The sequence below is a fragment of the Zootermopsis nevadensis genome, unplaced genomic scaffold (genome assembly GCF_977971745.1).
Source record: "Zootermopsis nevadensis isolate Lab colony 2312 unplaced genomic scaffold, Znev_1.0 Znev_ptg000024l, whole genome shotgun sequence".
In the NCBI taxonomy this organism is placed as follows: domain Eukaryota; kingdom Metazoa; phylum Arthropoda; class Insecta; order Blattodea; family Termopsidae; genus Zootermopsis; species Zootermopsis nevadensis.
In genome coordinates, this window is record NW_028259156.1 from 11,556,139 (window position 1) to 11,581,528 (window position 25,390).

Here is a 25,390-nt window from a genome sequence, read left to right on the forward strand (position 1 = left end):
CAAGTTTCCAGAAGAAAAGACTAATCATCCACAGGATGAAGCAGGACAAAAAATAAAGTTCTTCAAATATCTCAAATTTTTTAGATACCTGGTATTTTTACTGGCATTCTAATAATTTTTGATTCGAAAATATTACTGGGCAAGGATTGTTTCAAAATTTTCTTATTAGCAGAGCAGAAGTTATTAGTTCTCAGAATCACAACAGATAGCAGTATTTTTAAATTTTATTATCAGGTCAAAAACATTTATTAGCACCAAGAAATATTAGTCTCCAGAAACGCCACCAGTTGGCACTAATTCCATTAGTTCATAGGAACGCCACTAGATGGTAGTACTCTTATTAACATGGCAGAAATTATATTCTAGGAACGCAAACAGATGATACTATTTTAATTACCACAGCAAGACTTCTTAATTCCACCAGATACAACTATTTTTAATTGCGCAGCAGGAATTTCAAGTTCCTATTACGGTACAAGATCACGTGCAGATTCGACTAATCAAATTTTTTTAGCACAGCTGCAACTTTTAGTTCCCATGACATCTCAATTAGAACAACAGTAACTTCTGGTTCTTACCAACGATACTAGATGACATGCTGTCACTAATTTAAAACGATTTTAATAGCGCAGTTTGAACTTTTAGATCCCAAGAACACCACAGCACAATAAGAATTCCTACTTCTAGAAATATTAAATGGCAGGAGAGTGTCATTTACTTACACTGGTTTTCTGTGCTACAGGATTCTCGGAAGGAACATTAGATGGCAAAATTCTTACCAGAACTCAATAGATCAGAATAAAATAAAATGGCAAGGTAGTGTACCAATACTTAGGTCCTACATCTCTGAAAATTTCACTGAATGGCGTGAACATTTAAAAAAAATTTGGCCAGAAAAGAATACCTATACTCTACGTGATAGCAAGTGCAGCAGATTTCAGATTCTCATATATCAGACTCATGTCTATCAACTCTTACAATTATTATTACTACTGCAACTACGGCTGTTGGTACTACTTCTACTATTACTACTTAGAATTATTAACTGCAAACAGAAAGGAATTTACTGTGTTATTGGTGTTCTACATTTCGAACGTATTTTCAGAAAAAATGTAATTAAAAGTGATTAAGTTACGCTCTTCTTACTTGTATCTTGGCGCCCCATGGAATACGGTTGGCAGAAGATACGCAGGTATACCAACCAGCGATTAACAAACAATATCAATGCGTTACCCGTAGAGAAATATTTCATTTAACCTTTGGTGCACGAATTATCCTTGACAGAGTCCATTTTGATATAGGTATTTGTTGTTGTGTGTGGTGGTGTTCGTTAGGTAAGCATTTACTTTAATAACTCTTTATTAAGTTTTGTAATTGCAGTGTATTTGAGTTCATACTAATGTGCTTAATGGTTGGATATTATTAGAAAGGGTGATTGTAGTCTATATTGAATGGGTTCTTTGTCTGGCTGTTCCCGGCAAAACGTTGCCATTTGACCGATGAGATGTTTAGCGTGGGTTCATTGTTCTAAATAGCGGTCTTAATACTAATTATTATTATTATTTCTATTTCACACCCAGAATTTGACTGTTCAAAACTGCTTGTATGATGTCTTTGAAAACTGATTTAGAACCAACAAACTCTTTTTATTTTGACAAAGATATTATAAAATTTTGTACGAACAACATTGTGTCAATCTGGATGTAGGGTATGAGGCTAAAATGGAGAAGTAGGAACAACTAAATTTCCTGGTTTACTAATTGACAGTAAGTTAAATTGGATAATTACAATTACAAATTAAATTGTCTTTAAACCAAGCTCAGTATCACTTATGAAAGTAGGAACTTTGAATTTATTCTACTTTGTTTAATTCCATCATGTCGTGGAATTATTTTCTGGGGAAACTCAATAGACTTCAAAAAAGTATTTTTAGTGACAGTCATTAAAGGAGGAGACTGATGTCAGAATCATGCTAGGGCATGCCGCAGCATGAGAGAGATGGAGTCCCCACTGGTTAGGGTTAGGTTCTTCCTTGGCTGTCAGTTTCCTATAACTCTAACCATTGCCACTTGCACGGCTTGCTCATCGCCTTGATGATGGAGGCAGCAAGGACCTTTGAAACGTCAGTAACTTCTACCAGACTACACAGCTTAACAACTGAGAAGACAGCCATCTTCAGACTCTGCTATGAAAACCTCAAATTCTACAAGTGTATTTGTTTTATGACATTTTCTACATTGCTGGCTTAGGCCTATGAAGGATCCATGGAATGTAAATAAATTCTGTTCTAATGGTTCTACTTGTTTTGCATTATTTGTCAAGGATAATTCCTTTTTTAAGGATGTCTTATAATAATGTGACGCTTGTTTTAATTGATGTTGGAATGCTAATAATTTACCATTGAACAGGTTGCCGGATGTATGATATATAGCATTCATGGCGACTAAATTCAGTGAAGGTTTCACAGGCAAGCATCCTGTCTTTTGGCCATAAAAACCAGAATTTTGAGAGTTATCTCGGTCCTCTTTATTTGGGATTGGTTTTACGTCCACCTGATGTGACTGATTGCCCATAAAGACTTATTTGAGGTTACTAGATGTTGATACAATCTATAGATTTGGGAAATAGTCCAGTAACTCTGTAGAAAGCATGTTGTATTGTGAAGGCCATTGTATTGAAGCTATACTGATTGTTGTCTTGGAAATGTGTAAGTTTTGCTAGTGGTACTAATGGAGAATTAGAGTAATGTATATGTAATGAATAGAAGAGTCTGGTATAACATTAAAATCAATTATGATTGTGGGTTTTTTTTAGTCACATAGGTGTGCTTAGAAGTCTGTTTTTGTTTGGTTTTGGGTGAAAGATGATGCATGGGTATACCCATTCTTTGGTAAAAAGGTTGTAATCTTACAGTGTTTTATGGCAGTTGCCTTTACTTCAAAAATTGGGTATTGTGCATATTTATTTGGTAGAGTAGTTGGTGACATTTGGTAAACTTCCAGATTAGGTATGTGCAAGGAACTTTAATATTTCTGCAGTGTATACCGAGCCCTGCCAGTGTCTCTGCTTGCACGATATAAACCTGAAACTAAACTATAATATTCTGACCTAACTTAATCTAATGTTTGTCACAGTGATAAAGGTGGTACATCTTGCTGACAAGGTTAGACAGGGATGCAAGCAATAGACTGAACAGAGGAGAACCTGTTAAACAGGAAGGGAAACCAGTACAGTACTGTAGTGGCTAAGGCTACTGTTACAGCAGTTTAAGAACTGTGTATATGTCTGTTTCAGTCAGTGTCCTTGAAGGTCATTTCTGGTGATGTCTATCTGTATGTAATACTCAAGAGTGGTTGTACAGAATTTTGCTTAATTTGCTATTGCCATGTCATTTGAGGCTACTCCAGAATCATTTTTGATAATACATGCTCTTCCATTTGAAATGCAGCCTTCATTGCTATGCATGAAACTCTTCACACACAAAATGTCCTAAGTAATGCAAACAGTTGATTCTTGAAGCCATAAACTCTTTCAGCTGATACAGTGGTTTAAGTTGGTATGGTGTAATTTCAGCTGTTTGTTCCTTGGTGAGCGCTTATCTTCATTCTGCATGCATCTAAAAATTGTGTTACCATTTGGTATATAGTTGTCTTACTCAGTATGTGTTATCGAATGCTTCATGGATTGCTGCATATTTTGATGCGATGTAATATGTGAAAATGAACGTGTTCTGCTCCTGATCACACCATGTTTGTGTCTATGCAATTTTTGTGCAAATGGCCTAGCATCAAGAGTGATCTTGACTTCTGTGTTGCAGGGGAAGTTGGAGTAGTTGCTCAGATGTGGGCCTCTATCTGATTTCAGTTCTATACCTAAGTACCTGATTGTCATTAATGAAATCTTCTTGGATTCTCAGCCATGTCAGATTATTAAAACTTGCCGATGTTTTGAGGGCCGCCTCTATCCTAGTTCCTCAGAGATGGTCACCAAAAGATTGGCAGGTTTTAATCATCTGACGTGGCTTATGGCCTGAGAAGATTTTATTAATGACAGCTTCACATTATACATGGTTGTTGTTGGGTTTTCATTGTAAATGGTACATCCTGTTCATACATGGTAGATGCTTGAAGTCATGTGGCTGAATGATGATGCCATTATACATAATTTTCTGCACATTTGTGATGTCAATGTACCGTGATGAAGTAATGTCTGGATACATATAATGTGTCATAAAGAACACTTCTGCAGTTTGTGTACTCCAAAGAGGACACCTTTCCACAGTTGTTTTTATTTCACCATCTAACCTTGTGTGGTGGTGTCATGTCTTGGTCCGCATCTCTACTTGTTTGTCTGCTATCCTGATATTTTTCAAAATTTTCTTTGGCCTCTCCCGCTTGAATGCCAGTATAGTACCTTCAAGTTGACAAGTGTCTAGTTCCAAAATATTCTGTACTCAAGTTTCATGATTATCTTTCCATGTCATTAAGGAACTGAAAGTGTTGCATATCTGAAGAATCAATCTAAAATTAAACTACATGAACACATTAATCAAATGTGCTTTTGTGCCAGGCTACTTAATGGAAGAATTATCTAACCGTGGCGGTTTTCGTGGTGGAGCACGAGGTGGTAGGGGTGGTCCAGGAAGGGGTGGCCCTCCAAGAGGTCGTGGAAGTTTTGGAGATGGTATGCGAGGAAGGTATGCTGTTTTAAGATTGGTTTTATTCCCATTGTTTATTAAATACAGTGAGCTACAAGCCATATTCCATAGAACATGGATACTGATGCCATGCTAAGGAAGATTAGGATATAATGAAATGGAACTTGTCTCTCAGAAAGAGTCTGAATATTATTCTCCAGCACAGCCTTTTGTTACTACACTTCTGTGGAATGCTTGATTCAGCAAGTCTTAGTTGTTTGAATGTGGTGCTTTATAACTATAGTTTGATGCTTCTTTAAACCTTTTTCTAGGGGTGGTCGTGGTGGCATGATGAGAGGTGGACCTCAAGGTCGAGGAGGTAGAGGTGGCCCCCCAAGGGGTGGTGGTATGGGCCGTGGAGGAGACCGAGGTTTTGGTGGCCTTGGTGGAAGGTGACTATACAATGTTACATCATTCTGATTTTAATTTTACTTTTTATCTTGCGGGTATTCATATTAAATGGAGGATATTTACTTTTCAGAGGACGAGGCATGGGTATGAGAGGCCGTGGAGACTTTGGTTCAAGGGGAGATGGACGTGGTGGTGGTGGTGGTTTTGGAGGTAGAGGTAAATTTAAATTGTTTCTGTAGCATGATTTACAGAGACGACTTGTAGTTTTATTTTTTACTGTTAATATATATTATGTTCAGGTTTTAATATTGCTCTATTACAAAAAAATTATAGGTCGTGGAGGTCGTGGGATTGACCGAGGAGGACGTGGAGGTCGTGGTTTTGACAGAGGAGGTCGTGGTGGCGGAGCTCCCATGGGTGGTGACCGATACGGACCACCTCCAGCAAAGCGTGGTGGTATGGTACCACCACAGGGTGGACCAATGGCCAAGAGAGGTCGATTTGAAGGAGCACAAGGTGCTAATGGTTATTCTGCTCATCCTCATCCTTCGAGGTCAGTCTTTAATTACGAGTAATATGTCTATTGGTAGGCTGTTTTAAGTATTTATAGTCCTTTTCTATCCCACATGAGTAACAATGTATGTAACACTAATGCTGTTGAAATTCTTGGAAATGTGAAGAAAGTACACCCATTTAAAATTTGCAGCAATTTCAATAGAACCTTCTCTGTTCAATATTGAAATAATCATTTTAATGTTCACTTGTGTTTATCACTGTTTTCTGTGGTTAATTTTGTATTCAGGTTTGTTCTTACCCATAGTATTCAAGTCTGATCCATCTGTTTGATCTGTTGCACTTTGTTGATTAAGTTGGTATTATACATATTTCCAAGAATTCTTGATGTCTAAAAGCTGCTCCTGGTGCAGAATAAGGCATGATGATTCCTGTTTTGTTCAGGATCTGAAATTAGATGTGTAACCATGTAGTATACAAGGGTATTAATTTCCTTCTGTTTGTTTTATTTTGTTTCAAGTTGTTTTTATTGGGCTAAATATTGTGAACACTCCTGAGTTTCCAACCTGTCTCCCGTGCCTCACCAATAAGCGTATGTTTGATTTTTTGTTTTTCTTGCACCTTCAAGCCAATATTCTGGTGGCGCGTTTGAGGCACGTGGAGTAGCACAGGTTACTAGCTATCCTCCACCACCCATCACCTCAGCCTATGGGTGAGTTACTAGTATTTCGTTGGTACATGGATTTATTTAACTAAAACAAAACGTTCTACAGATATTGATTTAAGGAAACTGTATGTAGGTAAGTGTCCAAGTTTCACTATATCTCTATGGTGCCCATTTTGTACAAGTGTGTGATGTGGCATACAGTTTCTCAAGTGATCAGTGATGTGACAAATTTTTAAATTATTATTGTGTTCCTGAGTTCTTAGTTATTGTTTTTTTACTAGCATTATTACATTTTAGTGGCTACAATTACATACCCAGTATGCTATGGTTTCCATCTGTTTTCCGTTTAAAAAAACTTGATATTAGGTTGTACAGACCAAAATGTTTGTGAAAATAATGTACGTATAATTTTTCTATATATCTGATGCATTTATCTGGGCACTGTTGCTGACTGATCTTTTCCTTGACAGCCAAATTTTCAGTTTTAAAAAGATGTGAGCATAGTACAATTTACAAATACTTGTGCATTCATGTTTTATTTGTTTTGGGTTTATTGGATGGGAGGATGCCAGTGTTTAATAAAAATGTTTACAGAGGAGAAGCTGGCCATACGTACCAAGCTGATGGAGCAGGGCGCCATTATGATGGGTCAGCTGAGGCTGCGCCATATGGAGCAAACCAAACATATGGAAGTGGAAGTCAGGCTTATGGAGGAAGCGGTGGCTACACAAGTGGTGCTGCAGGCTATGAAGCTGGAGATTATGCAGCGGGTGGGTACAGTCAGCCTGTTCCTGATGCCGGGGCAGGATATGGCCCGCCACCGAGCACGGCCGGAGGCGGATACTCGCAACCAGACACCTACCAGTCCTACAGTAAACCAGGTGAAGTTTTGTCAACTTCATGTGTTGACTGTTTACCATCGCTGTTGGCATTTTTTCGTGGTGTGAAAATTGTTTATAGGTGGATTGAGATTTGAGTCTGTGGTTCTTCATCATCATCATCAGTAATTGTATTATACTATGTTGTTTTCTTGTAAAATGGTTTGGCTACGGAAATGTCATTGTGTACTGTATATTTAACACAATTTTAAGGTCTGGTGTAATTTTTGTTACGGAAATATTGTGACCATATAAGTAATCGTTCACTATGTCCCAGAGGTCAGGACCCATTTATATTATATCCAAAAGGATGTAATTTTTATATGCGTGTTGGGAAGTCTGGAGTATGTCATTGTTGTGTTCCTAAATGTTATTATTCTGCCAGTTTTAGAGGAAATCTATCATCATGTCATTGCTGCTTTGCCCCAAAAAAACTGACAATTATCTTCCAAGCATTTTATGGCACCTAAAAGTTTTCACATTTTGGTGATGGAGAATGATGCTACTCTTTTAGTTGGTTTGGTTTTAGATTGTAAATGGTTCACTGATGACTATGTAAGATTTGAGGTTTTCACAGTGGTGAGTATGAAGATTTCCGTCTTCTGGGTTGTTGCACTGTGTGGTCAGGTCAATGTTTGCCAACGTTTCTGAGGTCATACTGTGATTCATCGCCGTGATGACGGAGGCAGTATGACCTCTGAAACGTTGGTTAACATTGACCAGACTACACAATGCAACAACCCAGAAGACAGAAATCTTCACTGATGACTAGTTGTTCTCTCCTTTTTAGCAGGTTATCAAGGCTTTGCTTATGTGAGAGGTGCATGTTTGATGTCATATGTCAATTGACATGATAACTAGTACATACAATCTTTGTTAAAACCCAGATAAACTGATCCAGCACAGCTGCAGCACCACAGTGAAGTTGTTACACAGAGGCTTCCTTCTTCTTTATTACGCCATCTCCTTTACAGGAGGTTGGCGACATATTATGAACAGGATCCTTCCATCCGTTTCAAAGACTGGGACCTGTTCATATATGTTTTTTAGGCAGGTGATCCAGAAGTGGTTTGCCATTGCCTTCTTCTGTGTGATTGTTGGGATGCCACGGACAAACCGGGGAAGCCCCGGAGGAAAACTCCGTGTTGCCTAGACCATGGCCTTGCCCAACACAAGTTATAAATTCGGGCACCACTGTGGTGGATTGAGGCTTCCTACTGTGTATGAAAATAAAATTGTAGCATTTCAAAAGACCCAGTAGTGTAGTTTGGGTAGTGTCAAAGACTAGATTGAACTGTTTGTTTTGAGATAGGGTGCTTGTCCTCCAAAGTCCCACTGCTGCATATTTTCATCTGTAAGTGGGATAAGCATTGATTGATTATTTTTTGAATTGCAGCTGCGGCTCCAGAGACCTATGGAGGAGGTTACACCAGTGGGACAGGATACAACACAGCCTCTGGCTATGATGACAGGGGCTACTCAACATCAACAAATACTTATGGTATGAATACTGCACATGGGAATTTTTTTATGTTGAATGAAATTGACCTTTGCAATTAGTGATAATTTGTAATGTGTTTAGCATAATTGTTGTAGGTCCATAATGAAGGACTTGAAGAAAGCTGTTTCAAAAAGTATCAATATGATAACCAGGTATTAGAGTTCAATACAATGTCAGAATGAATACCAGACTGCAGTGTGTCATTTTAACGTTATGTTGTTTTATCTCTTACATTCTTCAGACTTTTCTAGAATGACTTTTCTGTTGCGTATGATGTTTGCGTTTAGCCTGCACGTGTGAACGTTCTACTGATTTGAATCTAGGAATGTGTATTATAATTGTGGTCCCTGTAAAAGTATTGAAAGAGTGTAGTTTTGTTATTCATTAAGTTCGTAAATGAAAGGTGTTATGCAGCTAACCATTTATAGAAGTGTAACATTGAGAAACCCATCTGATAGGCTGTAAAAAGGGCCAGATTATTCTATACCTGCTCTGCTCAGCTCAGCTCTCTAGCACCTATTGTTTGGAACCTCTTTCCTTCTCTGAACCTGTATAAATCATTCTACTTCCCGGCATCATCACTTCCGCCCTGAAGATGAAGACAGTATTTTTGTATAAATCACGGTGTATATCGACAAGTGTACACAGTGCCAAAACTCAAATCATTGTCCTCGCTGCCATGAAAACTATTGTGTCTCAGATATGTGAGGAAGCTTCATGTTGCACTTTCCAGTGTAGTATTCCCATTTTAAATCTGAGGGTGTGTGTGATGAGTGACATTTTCATTGATTATCTTGTAGCTTTGGCTATTGTGATGTCAGTATTTTACACATAAATTATTGCAACTCATATTTTTATTTTTGGTGAAGCTCTTGTGTGTATGTGTATGTATCAGATTGCCCCATGTGGGCATTTACTGAACTCTGGATGCCAGATTTGACTTTTACTCTTATTGATTCAATGAATATGTGGCTGCCACGGTGGTCTAGCGGTTAGAACGCTAGGCTTGTAATACTGGGGTCCAGGGTTTGATTTACAACTTGTGTTGGGCAAGGCTGTGGTCCAGGCATCACAGAGTTTTCTTCCGGGGTTTCTCTGTGACATCCCAACAATTACTCGACTTTCATCATCATTTTGCAAAGGGGGTCATAGCAGGAGCGTTAAATATCGCAGTCCCTGTAAAACCCATGTACTGATGGGTCGTGAATCCTGCTAACCACCAATGCACACCATGCTGAATGGTGTGTACTGGATACAAAAAAAAAACAAGAATATGTGGGTCTAGGGTTTCACTAAATATGCTAAAACAAAGCAGAAATATATTTTTGGCAGTCACAGTTTGTGCTCGCATGTGATTTTATTCAAAAATATTATGATTAATGAGTGTGTGGTTATGTAGGTCTTCAGTTATTTTTATTTCCATTTGCAGAAACACCGGGTTATGGTGGAGGTTATGGGAAGGCAGAATATGGTGAGTATAATGTTCAAATATATTTCTTAGTGAAGGTAAAATTGAGTTTACGTCGTCATATTCCATAGAGGATAATCATTAACGCTAATCAGTTGTTCTCACTTTATGATAAAGGAACATTACCACAAAATATAGAACTGGTTTGCTGACTTCCCATTTTGTTTTTATACGCGTATGGTGGTTGAAAATGTATGTTGAGGAATTATTTAAATTAATATGAAAGAAGTGCGACCCTCCATTGCATTAGCAGAGTATTACCAAGGAGTGTTTCCTACTAACATTTTAATAGTTCAGGTATGGAATAATGATTTTCACAAAATATAACTGAGTAAAGCGGTTGGTTCTAGTAACATTTTATCAGTCACTAGAATGATGATGATTGGATATTTCCAAATCATTGATGTGTAAAGCTGTCCAATTAACATTTTAGTGGTTGAAATATTGGATAACAGCATTCTTGTGGCACATTGATAAACAAAGCTCTTTTAACATTCTACTAGTTACAATATAGAATGGTGATTGAGTCTGTACATATGTTTCATTATGATTTTAGTAATTGCAGTATTGAATACTGGTGATTGAATACAAAGATCATTGCGAAAGAAGACATTTGCAGTATTAAATAATGATTAAATCTTTACTGAAGAGTGATAAGAGAAAGTTTTCCATGGAGGTTTTCTTATGATGATGATGATAATGACAGGAGTGTAAGAACTTTATAAAAAAGATGTCATGTTATTACTGGCACTAACAGTATTGAATAATACTGATTGAATCTATGAGTTTAAAATCAGTAGTAGAAATATTTGTTACTGAGACTAAAGGTTTTCCCCTTTGATGAATACCAGGAAATTAGAAATGTGTGCAGGCATGCTCGAATGGGATGTTTTGCGGTGTAACCGTGACAGCCTTAAGGATCAGTTTTGTTGGTAACTGAAAATACAATTTGAATGACTTGATTATTCTGGATGTGGCTAATGATGCCATCTGTGAGTGCGCAGGGTACATTAATGTTGCAGCTGGATTATTTCCGTGCTGAATTTTTGTTTGTAATGTTTGAACACAGTTTCAGTTGATAATTTTCCTAAGAGGATAATATTGCAAACACAAGATTAAGGATTTATATACATGTGTGCTCAAATATTAAGTGTATATGATGGGATAAAGAAAAGTACGTAATTTATAATTGGTGGATAAGCTTAAGTGAAAAGATACCAAGGAAGTGACAGTACTTGTTTGGAAAAGTGTGCTTTATTGAACAATATATATCATAAGTGGATATAATACAGTGAACATAATATATACATTTCATTTTTATCTCTTCGGTCTTGTAGGAATAACATATTTTAAATTACAGTTGGACTGCATTAGATTTTTAAGCATTAAACTGTGAACCTTTTCACCACTTAATTTTGTTTCCAGGTATTTGGTTAACTTACTGAATCAACAGGAGTAAGGTAAAATTTTAACAAATACTTTCAATTTATGAGAAGTTCATATTTTTGCAATATTGAACAAACACTAAAATGTATTTAAGGTATTACAGTTTTAGAATTTAGTTTTAATGTGGGGGGCCTACATTGTAGCAAAATCGGTCATAACTGTAATGCAAATAAATCTTAAGTTGCTAATATCATGAAGTATGTAGTTGCATCGGTTAAAATTACTGATAATTTATAAAGGAAACTTTGAGTGACGTGCTATATACCTTATTTAAGTTATTTGTTAGGCTTATGATTAATTTGGTCACTGGAATTGGAATCTGTATGGTGAAACATCTTTGTACCCACTTTAAGACGGTGCCCATTGTCGCTTCAGCACTTACAAGTTGAAACCCCTGTTTATTTATATTAATAACATGTGCGTTCACTCGATCTCTTCCTGACTTACGGACATGAATTCAAGCTGTTAACATTGTTGGCGTTTCAAACGGTACAAGAAACTTGTAATAATCCCTTGTCAGAGGCGGCTCGCTATGTTTTGGGAAAGAGCTACATCAGCTAGTTAAATTCTAAGGGAAAAGTGGGTTTTAGAAAACTGCATCAGCGCTATCAGCAGAGCATGATGATTTTTAATCCCATTTCATTTCTGAAAAAAAAAAATATAAGACTTTTCCAAGATTGTAAAGATCTGTAGTGGGCAAAAAATATTGATAAAGGAAGCTGTTTATTTTTATTTCACCATTTTCAATATTCCAAGCATAATTTGATATATTTTTATTATCACGCCACTAAGACGTTATACTGTCATTGCAAACAGCCACATCTGTGTGCACTAAAAGTGGTGTAGTAAGTAGGGTTCATCTCCATCCCCGCTAAATGTATGAGGTCCAGTAGATGTACGGACTTCGCTGTCAGGTGTCGTGTCCCATAGTTTTGGTATGGCTTCAAGCTTGTTTGTAGCTTTGCTTGAGAATGAAGGTTAAGTGTAACTTTCCTACTGCCCCTTTAATGAAGTCTCAGACCAGTGTCATATAAACCCATGAACTATCCCTGAAAGTGTATGGGTCATGTGCTGTTATCTCTATGGAAGAACTTGAGGTGTTTTACCAGTAGTATTGGTCTTCGTATTTGGTGTAGTGATCATTGGTGCAATGGCCGTTTCATCTTGGACTGTAAAGTTTCGGTGTCCTTGTACTGTTATGAGAGTCATTATTCTAGTATTTTAGCATTGGAAGGATTGTTTTCTTGCATTGAGCTACATACCCGTTGGTTTTAGTTTGATATCTAGAGTTGCTTGATATAGAGCACTGGTATTCAACCTGGGGTACGTGAAATTAAAAAAAAAATTATGATAAACACTGAATAATCAGTAATGTAATTTGTTTAATTTATTTTAGATGTAGATTATATACTATGTATAACTTGAATTATACACTAACAACTTTGGGGGTACAAAGTTGAAGAGAAATTATATCTGGGGGTACGCGAACAAAAAAACGTTGAATACCACTGATATAAAGGGACAGGTGGTAGAGTAGCACATTAATACTAAATGAGTAACATTTGAAGGAGATGCTATGCTGAATGTGGATTCCTTTGGTATTAAGATGTAATTGTTGCTGTCCTCTTCCCATCTGTCGTAAATAAGAAATTTTAATTTGTTTTTATGTATGGAAACTGATCAAAATGTTCTGGGATGGAAAACAAAAGCCCGTGATACAATTATCATGTTGGGATGAAGTGCTGTTCAGACATTTGAATTTTTCGTTTCTAGGTGCCTTAACATCTAAGCAAGGCGATTAACAGATTGTGGGATCAGTACTCTTGTTTGTTATAGCAGAAACAATAATCTTTCATTTTCTCACTCTGAAACACTGGGGTAAAGATTTCTTATACTGCCATTGATCATACAAGTTATGATTCACATACCATATACTGTCCCTAAAGAACAGTTCTAGAGGGGTCGTACTGATAGAATCTGTTCATTCATCGGAATGAGTCTGTTTTGATGCAAGTTGGATGCGTCTGTTCTGACAAGTAGTCACCGTGAGAAAGTTGGTCATAGGACTTTTTGATCAGACTTGTGTATAGATGGATGAAAGTTTTAGGCATTAATTCTGGAAACATTGTTGTTGGAGAAGAGGTTCACTGTTATGTTTTGATCTAATTTTAAAACTTAGATGTAGGTAATTTATATGGAAAACACTTGGAAGAATTTCTGTGGTGCATTAGTAATTTATTTCAGGGTTATTGGAATATATCTTGTAGTAAATTAAACTTTGTTATGAAGGGTGTCTGGATTGCTGTGTATCACGTTTTGTAGGCAGCCATTCATCTTAATATCTGAGTCTTAGGATGTTTGGTTTCAAGACAGTATTTATAAACAAAGAGTACCATTTGGATAGCTGGCTAACTTAAATCATGTCTTGAGTTATTGATAACCATATTCTAATTTTGGTTTCTGAATGTGTTTAAAATTGGCCACGCTGTAATCATATGAGATGATAAAATTAACATTCTAACACTGAAGATATATAAGCATTAGTGCCTTCATTTGTTTGCCTTGCACATTTCAGTGTACAGAATAGTCCCTTGCTGGACCTGCTGTTGTCACTGAGATATGATGTTAAAGGAAAATTAGTATAATTTGTGTGTGTTGATATTGCGTTGCTTGCAGGTGGCAGTTCAGCTGGCTACGGCCAGGCTCGCGATTATGGTGGCCAGTCACGACGCTACTAAGACTTGGCCAATCATAATAGGCCTCTTAGTGCAAAGAATTGAGAATGCTGTTCTAGCCAAATGACAAAAAAAGGCTTAAACTTATTTTAAATTAATATGACTGGGTCGACCAATGCAGTTGTATTAGATGTTCAATATGGAGCAAACAACCCAAACAGAAAAGCTTGTAATAGAAGTTGATGTGCACAAGAAATATATCTTGCCATTGCACTTTGAAGAAATGGATGAAGGACTTAAAAATCTCACTCAGATAAAAAAGGGTCATCCTTGGTTTTTGTTTTTGTCTTAATTGGTACTGAACTTATTCTTACGGAAGATACGAATTGTGTCTGAAACTGCAAACTCAAGATATGGAGCAGAATGCGAAGAATGAATATTTTATTTGGGGTTGAACATTATCAGTCCATTGGCTTATTGAGAATGGGTTATAAGATATGTTCGCAGCCAGGGTTATGTAGAGACCCATTCTATAACTTACGGCCACTCTTAGTGTGTCCTGTGTGCATACATTGTCCTTGTGAATTAATGTTCATATCTAATTTAGTAAAAACAGTATGCTTGTAAGTGTAGATGATTGTCTTGATGGAGGAACATCCTGTTGAAGGATTAAAACATACAATATGGTGTTTGCTAAGAGTATTATTTTTCCCCATGTTTGTGAAATATAGCACCTTTGACTTATGCAACAATATTAGTTTTTTTTAACATTCCAACTTCTGAGAAACTGAGTTTTCCTTTACACAATTTACATGTGTGTGAATAGGATCTAAAAGTTTTGTAACATTTAATTTGTATCAGATAGGTTCTTACCAGAATATCTCTTCCTTATTACTGAAATGTTGATACAATTTCACATTTTAAACAAGTGTAATTCTTAATATAAAACTGCAGAGTACTGATCATTTTTATGTAAATAATAATATGGAAACATCTTTACTATTTTGTTTTTATCTGTGGCTTAATTGTATTGAAGAATACAATTTATTTCCTACCTGCTTCCCTAAAGCCTTGAATGTGCTGAGGAAACTGTGCACGCAATGTGAAAAATCATAGAAATGTTATTGCTGGAAAGAATTTAAAATTGTTTCAGTGAAGTGATACTCGGTAAAGCATTTGTCCATGGACACATTGCAGTACAAGTCACAGATTTATAGTTGAATATACATGGTGTTGTGAATGTTTTTAAGATTTAAATTCAGCAAGTATACTTAATAATCATAGTTAAAAGAATGTGATATTTTTGAGAATATGAAGTTCTATAGCAGTGAAGTTATGAGACCTGTTCTGAGAAATTGTAATTTGGCTCATAATTCAGATTGGAACTGCAAGGTTATTGGTATATTCAAATCGTTTTGTAGGAAAGTTGGCAGTTATAAAGAAGACACAGGCTCAGTGTTTATTCCTGGTGCACACGAAAGAAAAAAATTTCTGCTCCTAATTTTATATTTCAACTTCTGTGTTACTTTTTACCTAACTAATAAAGTGTTATTTATAGCTGGCCTTAGATTCTTTAAGCAAGGCAATGAACAAGAACAGAAAATGTATTAAATGAGGCACAACATTGAAGGCTTGAAAACAAAGTTGGTACACAAGGGGGAACAATAGTTACATGTAATAACATGCAACACAGGCAGGTGAGTGGCAAGAGTTAATGTTGTTTTTAAATGCACTGCTATGTATGTAGGTCATAGATATTTGTGGGTGACGGCAGAGTGGGAAGTTATGAGTGCCACATAAAAGAATTCAAGCACACATGGATGTTTCAGACAGTACGAAGTACTTTTCCATCAGTTTGAACTTTTACTGCATCTTAATGCAGACTCATAAAAATGCTTTCTGAGAAGTTTAATTTGTAGACATACTGTCGGTATAGTGTGTGTTCATCCCTAACCCAGAAGTTTAAAAACTTCAGTATTTGCTTATAATGTTGATAGGAATTTAAGGATTGTTAATTTATGCGATGCACTCTGGGTTTTAGAGCATTATCCACAGTAAAATGAAACGAAATTGAATAGCAAATTATGGAATTGCTTGATGACTGCAAGTTCAGTGAGACATTGAATTTTAAACCAACTGAGGAAAATGAAACTAATTTTCCTTATGTATCAGCTTTACTATGGAGCACACATAACTTAAGGCAGAATAGGTACTATTAAATTATATTTACAAGAAATATGTATTGAAAAATGTAATAAAATGTTACACATTACTAGTTTGAAGTGATGCATATAATATTCAAAGATTAAGCTAACTTCACTTGGAGTTGACATATTCATAGATATTAGTAAGTTTGACAATTTTGCTTCATGATCTAATTTATCTTTGAAACATTTTATTGGAGTTATTTATCCCGAAACATCTTCTCGGAGCAAAAGTGTAATTATATGAAGATGTGTTGGAATTATTAAATTGAATTTATCGTCATATATTGCAATAATATTTGAAGGTGTTATTTCGCCATTAGTATGCTTACTAATGATTGCGTTTAGAGATAATGTGAAAAGTATGATTTTTAGACTTGACTTGTTGATGTTTATTTGCATGTGATCTAACAATTGTGAATTGTTATTTTATGTTGATGAGTCTGATTGGTCCGTATTTGCTAACTTGTATTTTTGTCTGGCCAGGAACCTGAATGATACCAGTGGCGGTCTTGTTCCTATGTGAGAGCATGCATGGCGAGCTGCTTTGCCATATGGCAAAGGCATTCAGTGGCATTGAGATGTAAGTTGGTTAAGTGTTGAATTTCATATTTATGACACAGCATTTGCATAATAATTTAAGTGCAGTTGTTTGAGAAATTTGTTGGGTCTTTAATGATCGAGCACTTTATTTTGAGGTGGTATACGTGCTTTCTTTCAGTAAGTCTAAATAGGGATTCAAGCAAAAATAAATTTAAAATGCTATTAGGACACTTTGATATAAGGAAATATTTTTTGTGTGTCGGGAAAAGATTTTATATTTTATCGTCATAAAGGCCCGATACAAATGTTCTGTGGGATCATGCCATTTTCTTTTTAAAGTGTCATATTATTGCTGTTACATGCAAATTATTAAATTATATTGTTTATAGATGCTGTGTTGATTTGATGCCATACATTGCCGTATGTTTAGCTTCTGCACAGCTCTGTGTTTGGCTTGGTAGTTGAAAGTACGCCGCGTCCATCGGCTTTCGGGTATAGCAGTATTTGCTTTGTGGTTGCTGAAATCTCAGATGCTGGAAGAAAAGGTTACTCTATGTGGTATGTAGTTTTTTTGTTTATTATTTTAGGTTTTCATTGCTAACACTGGTATATTACATGAAATCACCACTTTGCTTTTGAAGACTGTCTTTTGCGAGAACTGCAAATCTAAAGGTTTGTGATAATTGTTGGGTTTTTAAAGTAACAGAGTTTATCTAAGGATTTTTTACTTCTGTGATTAAGTGAGTACACCAAGGTCTGCCTGCCAAGGTTTTTTCCTAGGTGCCCGCGTTGTTACGGAAAGAGGTTATACTGAATAATGAAGGCCGTTCAACCATGAACATTATAAAATCAAAGCACAGATTTCGACTTGCTGATGCCCATCTTGACGATTATTTGCGAGCAGCAACATCATCCTACACTCCCACATTTGAAAAACTGGCCGATAAAATGCAGCGCCAAACAGCACACTAACTTCCCACTTGAGTAATAATAATTGTACTTATAAAAGTACGTATTTTTGATTGCGTGGTTTCTTGTATCATTAAACATTGTGTTGTTTCGTGTATTATTTGGTGTCCATATCTCATTTGTCCAGAGAAAAGAAATTTTGGCTTTGTTAACTGGTTGGTGCCCACCACGATCTCATAAACTCTCAAATGTGCCCGTAGGCACAAAATGGTTGGGGGCCGCTGGAGTACACTGCCTAGGTTAGTGTGTGAGTGGTGCATGCCTCTAATGGTTTGGTAGAGAAAATTTATTTGTGATGTTTAATTCTGAATTCTTAGGTGCCTCCTGTTGGTTGCGCTGTTGGTAAAACCCTGTCTTGCATTTTGGTAAGCAGTGCACTCAAATGTCACCAGATGCACTTAACATACTAGAATGGAATTGAAATTAACTGGTTTAACAGTCATTTTATGAATATTTTTTCCAGGTCAGCAAGTAGTACAGTTTAGTTTCGATATATGTGGCTCACTGTGCATAGCTTGCAGTCTTTGAATTGCCATGTATATCGGAAACAGGTAGTCATTGTTGGATGACTTGGATGAAATGAATGGTAGAAGTGATCCCACAAGCGCTACAACTCTGAAATAAAATCGTGGATATGTGAAAACATGGCTGACAAAAGTATGTGTAATGAGAGTTCTCTGTATTATATTGTAGTTCTGTCATGGCCGTTTATTTGCAAGAATGCAGTGTCAGAAATTACACTGATATTTGTTTTGTTAAGCGACAGGTATGTGATAGAGCGTAATACCAAGCTTTATGAACTTTGCATGTATTTTTCTTATTTGAATGATTTCTTACCTGTCATGTGGTCCTCTTAGTACCTCCTTATATAAGGGTAGTAGTTCATAATAGAATGTAACTACTTTTTGTAGGTCCTTGTTTGACATTGCAGTCTAGTCAGTTGAAAAATCATTGTTGTCTTGATTCTCCCAGTATGTCTAGTCTCAGGGTATGCCTCCTTTTCCTGTGTATTACCCTCTCACTCTTCAACTGTACATCATGTGACCTACTTTGTAATTTTGAAGCAGCTGCCAGATTGCGTGTGCAGTAAAAGTCTCCAAGTTTATATTTTTTTATTTCAAGGTTATACCATATTTAACCATAAGATACATACCTTAATTTTTTATGGTTTTTAATTTTAAAAAATAGCTGGTACGCCATTTTTGTTCATAAATGGAGAGAGACAGGTAAGATATTTTTCTATTTGTTCGGCAGTTATCGCTTCAAATTTTCAGATGAGTCCCTAGGAGGACATTTGAAGTGTGTTTCATTCCCTGTGGGATCTTTGCTAATTCACGTTATAGAAAAAGGTATTGCAGCTATTTATTCTTTTTAGTTTTTATCAGCCAGTGCATCATTATCACATTTCAGATTATTTTCTATCAACGTAATCTGTTTTGCTAGTTACTTTATTACAGATGCAAATGCAGAATTACACTATCCTGAAGCCCGGCATTTCTTTCCTTGTATGTCGTTAAATATTTGCCTCATCGAGTAGTTTTTATAATATTTGGTTTTATATTTATATATCCTGTGCTAATTTCTGAAGTTTTTAATAACACTGAACAGCAATGTGTGTAATCAGTCTAAAAAGAAACCCTGTGATTACGGTAATTTTAAATTGAGAGGATGAATCCAACGTAAGTAGTGTGGATGAGCCAATTGTATGACCATATCTAACATTTTTATCAAGAGTTAATCTGTGAGTACAGTTGATGCTCTTTTGTTATTGTTTTTAACCTCAAAAATTTTGTTTTATGTTTTTCAAGGAACAGTTATATATGTTTCAGATGAGTAGAAAATAAAGGTCATAGCAGTATATCTACTCTGTGCAGTGTTGTCCTCTGGTGATTTTATTTCTGCCATTTCATATGAGAAGAACTGGGTGCTTGAAAGGTGAAGCAACGTGTATGTTCAGAAGATATTGTATTTATAAATGTTACTGATTGTTGGAAATCTGAATATAAAATAAAGTTCTTCAAATTGAACTATGTTGTTTTCTCTTTCCTTTAAGCATGCTTGTATTAATATATTGTGTATTTTTAGAGAGTGTATTATCAATTTGATGAGTAAAGAAATTCCTGATGTAAAATAAAATAAAATTGAAATATGCTGCTGTTGTTTCTTCTCTGTTCCATTGTTTTTTCTCTAGTGTTTGTCATGTGTAAGTGGTCTGGTTCTTTGATGCCGATACTGGATATGTTTAAATTCATTATTTACCAGCATTTTAATCTTAATAAGATGTGTTGGGGTATTTAAAATACTAGTCTGATTTCGTTTGGATACAGCAAATTAATAGTGTAAAAAGTTCAAGTTGCTGTTGGTTTATAAAGTGGATGGATATGTGTGTAGATGTATTTAGTTTTGCCTAGTACCAGGTTTGTGTACCAGTGTGCTGTGACATGAATTCAAACGTGTTTATACAGTTTATAGTTAATGAAGGCATAAGCTAACTGGATTTTCAAAAAATTCTGGCAATCCTGCACATGGCAAAATAAGGTACCAAACTTTCACTTGCAGTGGCTAAGTCTTGTGATAAGACTTTATAATATACGACACGTTATTCATATCTAAGTAGGTACATTTTTGGGACTGAATAAAATTTATGTTACCGTTACGTAGCATATGCTATATGGTACACTGTTTGCATAAAACTCGTTGGTAATCGGGAAGTCTGTAACTTAGGTGTGCCCCATTGAGAACTTTGTCCAAGCTTTTGCTCATGTTAGATTGATCTACAGCGTAATGAAGACATCTTCTGATATGTCGGACCTTGTAGTCTAGCAAAGTTAACCTGCGTGTCAGAGGTATTTTCTGCCTTCGTATTAGGGCGAGTAAACTTCTACTGGACTGTACGGTGCATCATCAGAAGACACGACCTTCATATTCGCTGCCTTGCGATTCTAAAATCACGTGTTGCATGCAGACTGTTTTAATGCAACAGAGATCTTGCGTTAACGATTAGCATTGTGAAGGGATTGGGGGATTTAATAATGCATTTTTGCACGACCTGATTTCTAGACCAAGATTCTCCACTGCAATAAGCTTGCAATTGCTAAGGCTGTTTATTAGCCATTCCAACAATAGAATACGTAACCACTTTCGTAGTTCTGTTAATAACGTGTAAATGTAATGCGTGATAATTGAGGGTTGTAGAATAGCAGAGGATGCATGTAGAATATCCACTGTTGTATGTTGACCTCGTGCACTTCCATTAAATTTGTTGCACTGCTACTGTTTTGTCATTTATTTTTATTTACAGTTCTGAGTTACAAGGCATGTTACTCCAGTTTTACGTTGCAGTTGAACACATGATGTTTTAAAATCATAACATGAATCTAAATTGTCCTGCTGTGATCAACCAGAAGTTAAACGAATTTAAAATATACCAGATGTTTTTTGTATTTCTGTGTAATAAAGCAGATAAAATGAATTTCAAACGGACCACCAGTGTATAATAAATTGTTCTGAAAGGCAATTCAGATCGAGCAATAACATCACAGCTTCCCCCCCCCCCCCCCTCGGGCCAGTATTTCCAACAAAATTGTTTTTAATATGCAGTACTGAGTTTTCTATAGGAGTCTGCATGCATGCCAAAAGTTTTGTATTGTGCAGTTTTTTATTTAATATACATACTGATCTTGTTTAACGGTGTTGATGACGTCATGCTGCGGAACTCCTATGGACTCTCAATACGTGGTCTTGTTCGTATGGAGACTTCATACCAACATGTTGGATCAAGAACGTCTTATGTGTGGAAAAGTAAATTTTCTTGTTATAGAGCACTTTTTCTTCAACAGTAACAGATTAAGGCCTCAGCCCTGTTTCGAGAGAAAATAATTTGGAAAGCTTTGAAGTCTTTAGATATTTGGTAGTACTCTGTAGCTCGAGGATTGCCCCAGCTCAAGGCTAATGTTTACAGAGGCATACGCGGATATGCATTCATGTTACGAGCGAAATTAGAACCCGCGATCCTGGTTTTTCTTAGCTCGGAATGCAGTATGGAAGTAGAATGCCATCCCTATACGCGCTATGTACTCCATACATTTACTATTTAATTTGATCACCTTTTTTTGGTAGAGAACGCAAATTATGAAGCTCGTTATGCAGTCTAATTTTCGATCTCACAGTTTCAGATACTAGAGCTAGTCTCTTACGCCTGTCTTGCTGTCAGTGTTAGGGCCTACCACATTTAACTTCGAATTGCGCAGGGACGTTTTCATATGTGTGCTAGTACGAAGTCCAGTTATTTTTTAAGTCGATCTCCTGGAAAGCACGTGTGATGGCGTTGAATGGTGCCACACGCGTGCAGAATCACGGGTTGGATGAAGGCCGCGAAATTTCCATGTCGCAGCAGGAACGTACAGCTCCATACTGCTTCAAATCATGGACAAGTTGTCCTTGTGGACGCTTTGCAATGACACGAATAGATACGTACAACTACAATCCATCAGGAAGAGAATTTGACGTTCGATTGCAGACTGTCGAGTCTGAAACGGGTTATCTTCAACGGTCTAAATAATTTCTTGGTTTAGTTAACACCTTTTTAACTTGGTAGGTTAAAATATAGAATCAAATATGAAGTTGGTTGTGGATGATGACTACACGGCGCATCAAACCAGAGACAGACACTTTAATACCGAAGCCATGAGAAACTGAAATCTTAACTGCTAGTGTATTTTGGTAGGAAGGAATGACACGAAATATACTAGAATTCAAGTTCTTGGTGATATGATCCATTTCTTATTCATCAGCGTTTTATTAACTACATGGGAGCATACACAATTGAACAAAAGGGGTTGAGAGGCGCTAGTCGACCAGAGTTCGATACCTCGTTGTTTTTATCGCCGCAACACCGGTTGTGGAGCCTGTCAAGTTTACTTTTAATCGTTCGATATAGCAGTCGCGAATAATCAGTGAAGTTGAGTTGATTTCCTTCTTTCTCCTCTACAAGAGTGGATGCATTGAAGCCGATTTCGAGGATCGGAAGATAAAGCTAGGATAGACTAGTATAAATTGACATTGCTGAGTAAAATGACGCAACTATATTAAACACAACTGGGTTTTAATTTTTCCGTCGTTACGGTGGTAATTGCTGGAACAGCGTGGTTTTTAAGCTTTGTGTGCTAAAGTATGTTTTCTGGCTTGTCTCTTGGGGGTTTAGAGTCACAGTTCATCAACATTACCAGTCACAGATTTGTGATCAATTTATTGAAACAAATATCCAGTGAAGATTTTGGAAGTAAGTTATAATTAATATTAATTGCTTCAATGGGATTTTCGTGTGTTTTTAGGTTGTGGGTTTGAAAAACAAGTGCAGCCAACTGTGGGTGAAATTACACCAGGTTGTGTGAATTTTACATAGATCTATAGCACAGATTGTTTTCCTTTGGGAGTCGTTGTCACAACCCAGAAGGCCACAGTTTTATTCGTATTTCAGTTTTAAGAGATTATTACTTATGTCGTCAACTGTGTAGTTTGTAGTTTTCTTCTCACTTATTCATTTTGCTATCTGTCTCTTATAATTACACCCATTCGCGGTGCAATGTGTACGATTTACGTTAATTTTTGCGGTTCCTTCTTGTAAGTCGTGGTTTTCTTCCAAAATATAGACGTTGAATGTTTCAATAAGTTACAGACCTGCATTATGCATTAAATGAAAGTGTTGTATGAAGTAGGCTACCGTCACTAAATTCAGAAACAACGAATTTTTCTACAAATGCCCTTTTCAGCCCCTGGGTTGGCTTATAGGGCCCCTACTATCAGTATTTTTAAATTTTAAATCAAAAGAATGAGATCTTAATGATGTTATATAGAATAATACACTTATTATATGCCTAATCAAAACTATTCTTTTACGTAGGCTTTATAAGTTAAATTGTGGGCTATAAATAAAAGGCACAAATAGGCCTATATATAAAAATATTTATTTATTTAGGTATTATATAATTTAGACACACGTCTGCGGTATGCGGACAGCAGTGGGCATCGACAATGAAGACCACAAAAATTATCGTACCGGTGGGCCTGTGTTGCTTCTTACCTACTCTTGTAAATAATCAAAGACTTATCACAGAGCGAAGCGAAATTGAACGGATGTCCTGGACATGGATGCTCATGTGGGTGGTCTTGTTAACAATCTGTATCAACGTCATCATAACTTTCAGTTTTGATATTTCAAACATCTGATCATTCAGAGACTTTCAATACCAATCACATCGACAAAGCTTCTTTCGTGGGATGTTACGTCAAAGGTAATATAAATGTCAGTGGTAAATACATTGATGTCGCTTATTACTGATATAAAGTCGAATACCGATTGACAAGTTAAAAATTGTTCTATGAACGTGGTCTCACTTTGACAGCAGCTTCTCAATGTGCTCCTGGCGAGAGACATGTAATGTCCCATCAGTGGACGCCCCGCGGAGAAATATTTCAAAACGTAAGCTTGAACCATTCTTGCCAGTCACTGATGAGTAAGGTCGTGTAATGGCATTTATGCGGTTATCCGCGGACTGCAGGTTTACAAATGGGCCTAATATGATACGGAAAGAGGGATGTGACTGCGTTTGATCGCAAGATGTGTTTAAAATCCTTTAGAGGTTCTTTTCTGTTGTCCCTGCATCTCTCGCACTTGTCTTGACATTTCGAAATCTTAGCAAAACGGTAGAATAAATATCTATATGTTTATAAAATACCTTGTTGGTTGGTGATTATTTGGTGTTCAGGAATTTCGGGTCGTATATGATAATATTTTCCCTCAGGGACTCACGTTAGTGAGTACGGGAAGTGGCGATCCCGAGGTACCGGAGCAACCCAATGCCTGGGGTTATAGCTGGGCCACCCTGTCTCCGGGGGATAGTAATTCGGAGGCCTGGTCCTCCAGGTTGAGGGTTGGGCGTGGAGTTTACAGTCCCATTCCGGAAAAAAATAATTGTACAGAAACCTAATACGAGAAGAAGCCGGACTGATCTAACGATTTCGTCCTCCAATAATACACGGAGGATGGCCGACGAGAGATCAGAATAAATGAAACTCGTTATGGAGGCCAAGGCCCTACAAAAGGGCTGTAGTGCCACGGAGTAGGAATATTTATGATATGTGTTTTATAACCCTTGCCATGTTACGGTGATCATAAGTATTACCATTTTCAGTTAACATACCGCTCGATCTCAAAGTAAGACTTCAAGTGGACCTACTCCTTTTTAGTATTGATTAGTTTTGATCTCAGATCATGTAATCGTATAGGTCAGTTATAGAAAATGTTAGGTGTTCTTAGATCCTTTCAAACGTCTGACACGTTCCACATAATTTAAATTTCATCATTCAGGTCACCCTACCGTTTAGCGCAGTACAGCCGATTAAGTTGAAAAAGCGTACTGTGATTAAGTAAAACGAGGCTCACAAACGCATGTAGAAAGAAGAGGCTTAAGTTGTATA

The 25,390-nt window shown here is 36.6% G+C and overlaps 1 protein-coding gene across 8 annotated transcripts; it reads left to right on the forward strand.

The window, feature by feature from the left end:
* Positions 1-1,196: 1,196 nt before the first annotated feature.
* On the forward strand, positions 1,197-19,938 carry LOC110831951 (uncharacterized). Of its 8 annotated transcripts, none has more exons than XR_015537024.1 (12): positions 1,197-1,334; positions 4,570-4,696; positions 4,969-5,088; positions 5,178-5,263; positions 5,381-5,600; positions 6,189-6,272; positions 6,822-7,108; positions 8,502-8,606; positions 10,036-10,077; positions 16,886-16,982; positions 17,332-17,500; positions 18,229-19,938. XR_015537024.1 is itself a non-coding variant. In XM_022068490.2 (11 exons), exons 2-10 carry the CDS (start codon positions 4,578-4,580, stop codon positions 11,517-11,519), a joined length of 1,083 nt encoding a protein of 360 aa, XP_021924182.1. In that variant the 5' UTR covers positions 1,197-1,334; positions 4,570-4,577; the 3' UTR covers positions 11,520-11,534; positions 14,197-15,194. The 8 variants fall into 8 exon arrangements, 4 of the variants coding, with proteins under 4 accessions (XP_021924182.1, XP_021924180.1, XP_021924181.1 ...); XR_002543758.2 differs by having other exon boundaries at positions 18,375-19,938; XR_015537022.1 differs by having other exon boundaries at positions 17,332-19,938.
* The last annotated feature ends 5,452 nt before the right edge of the window (positions 19,939-25,390 follow it).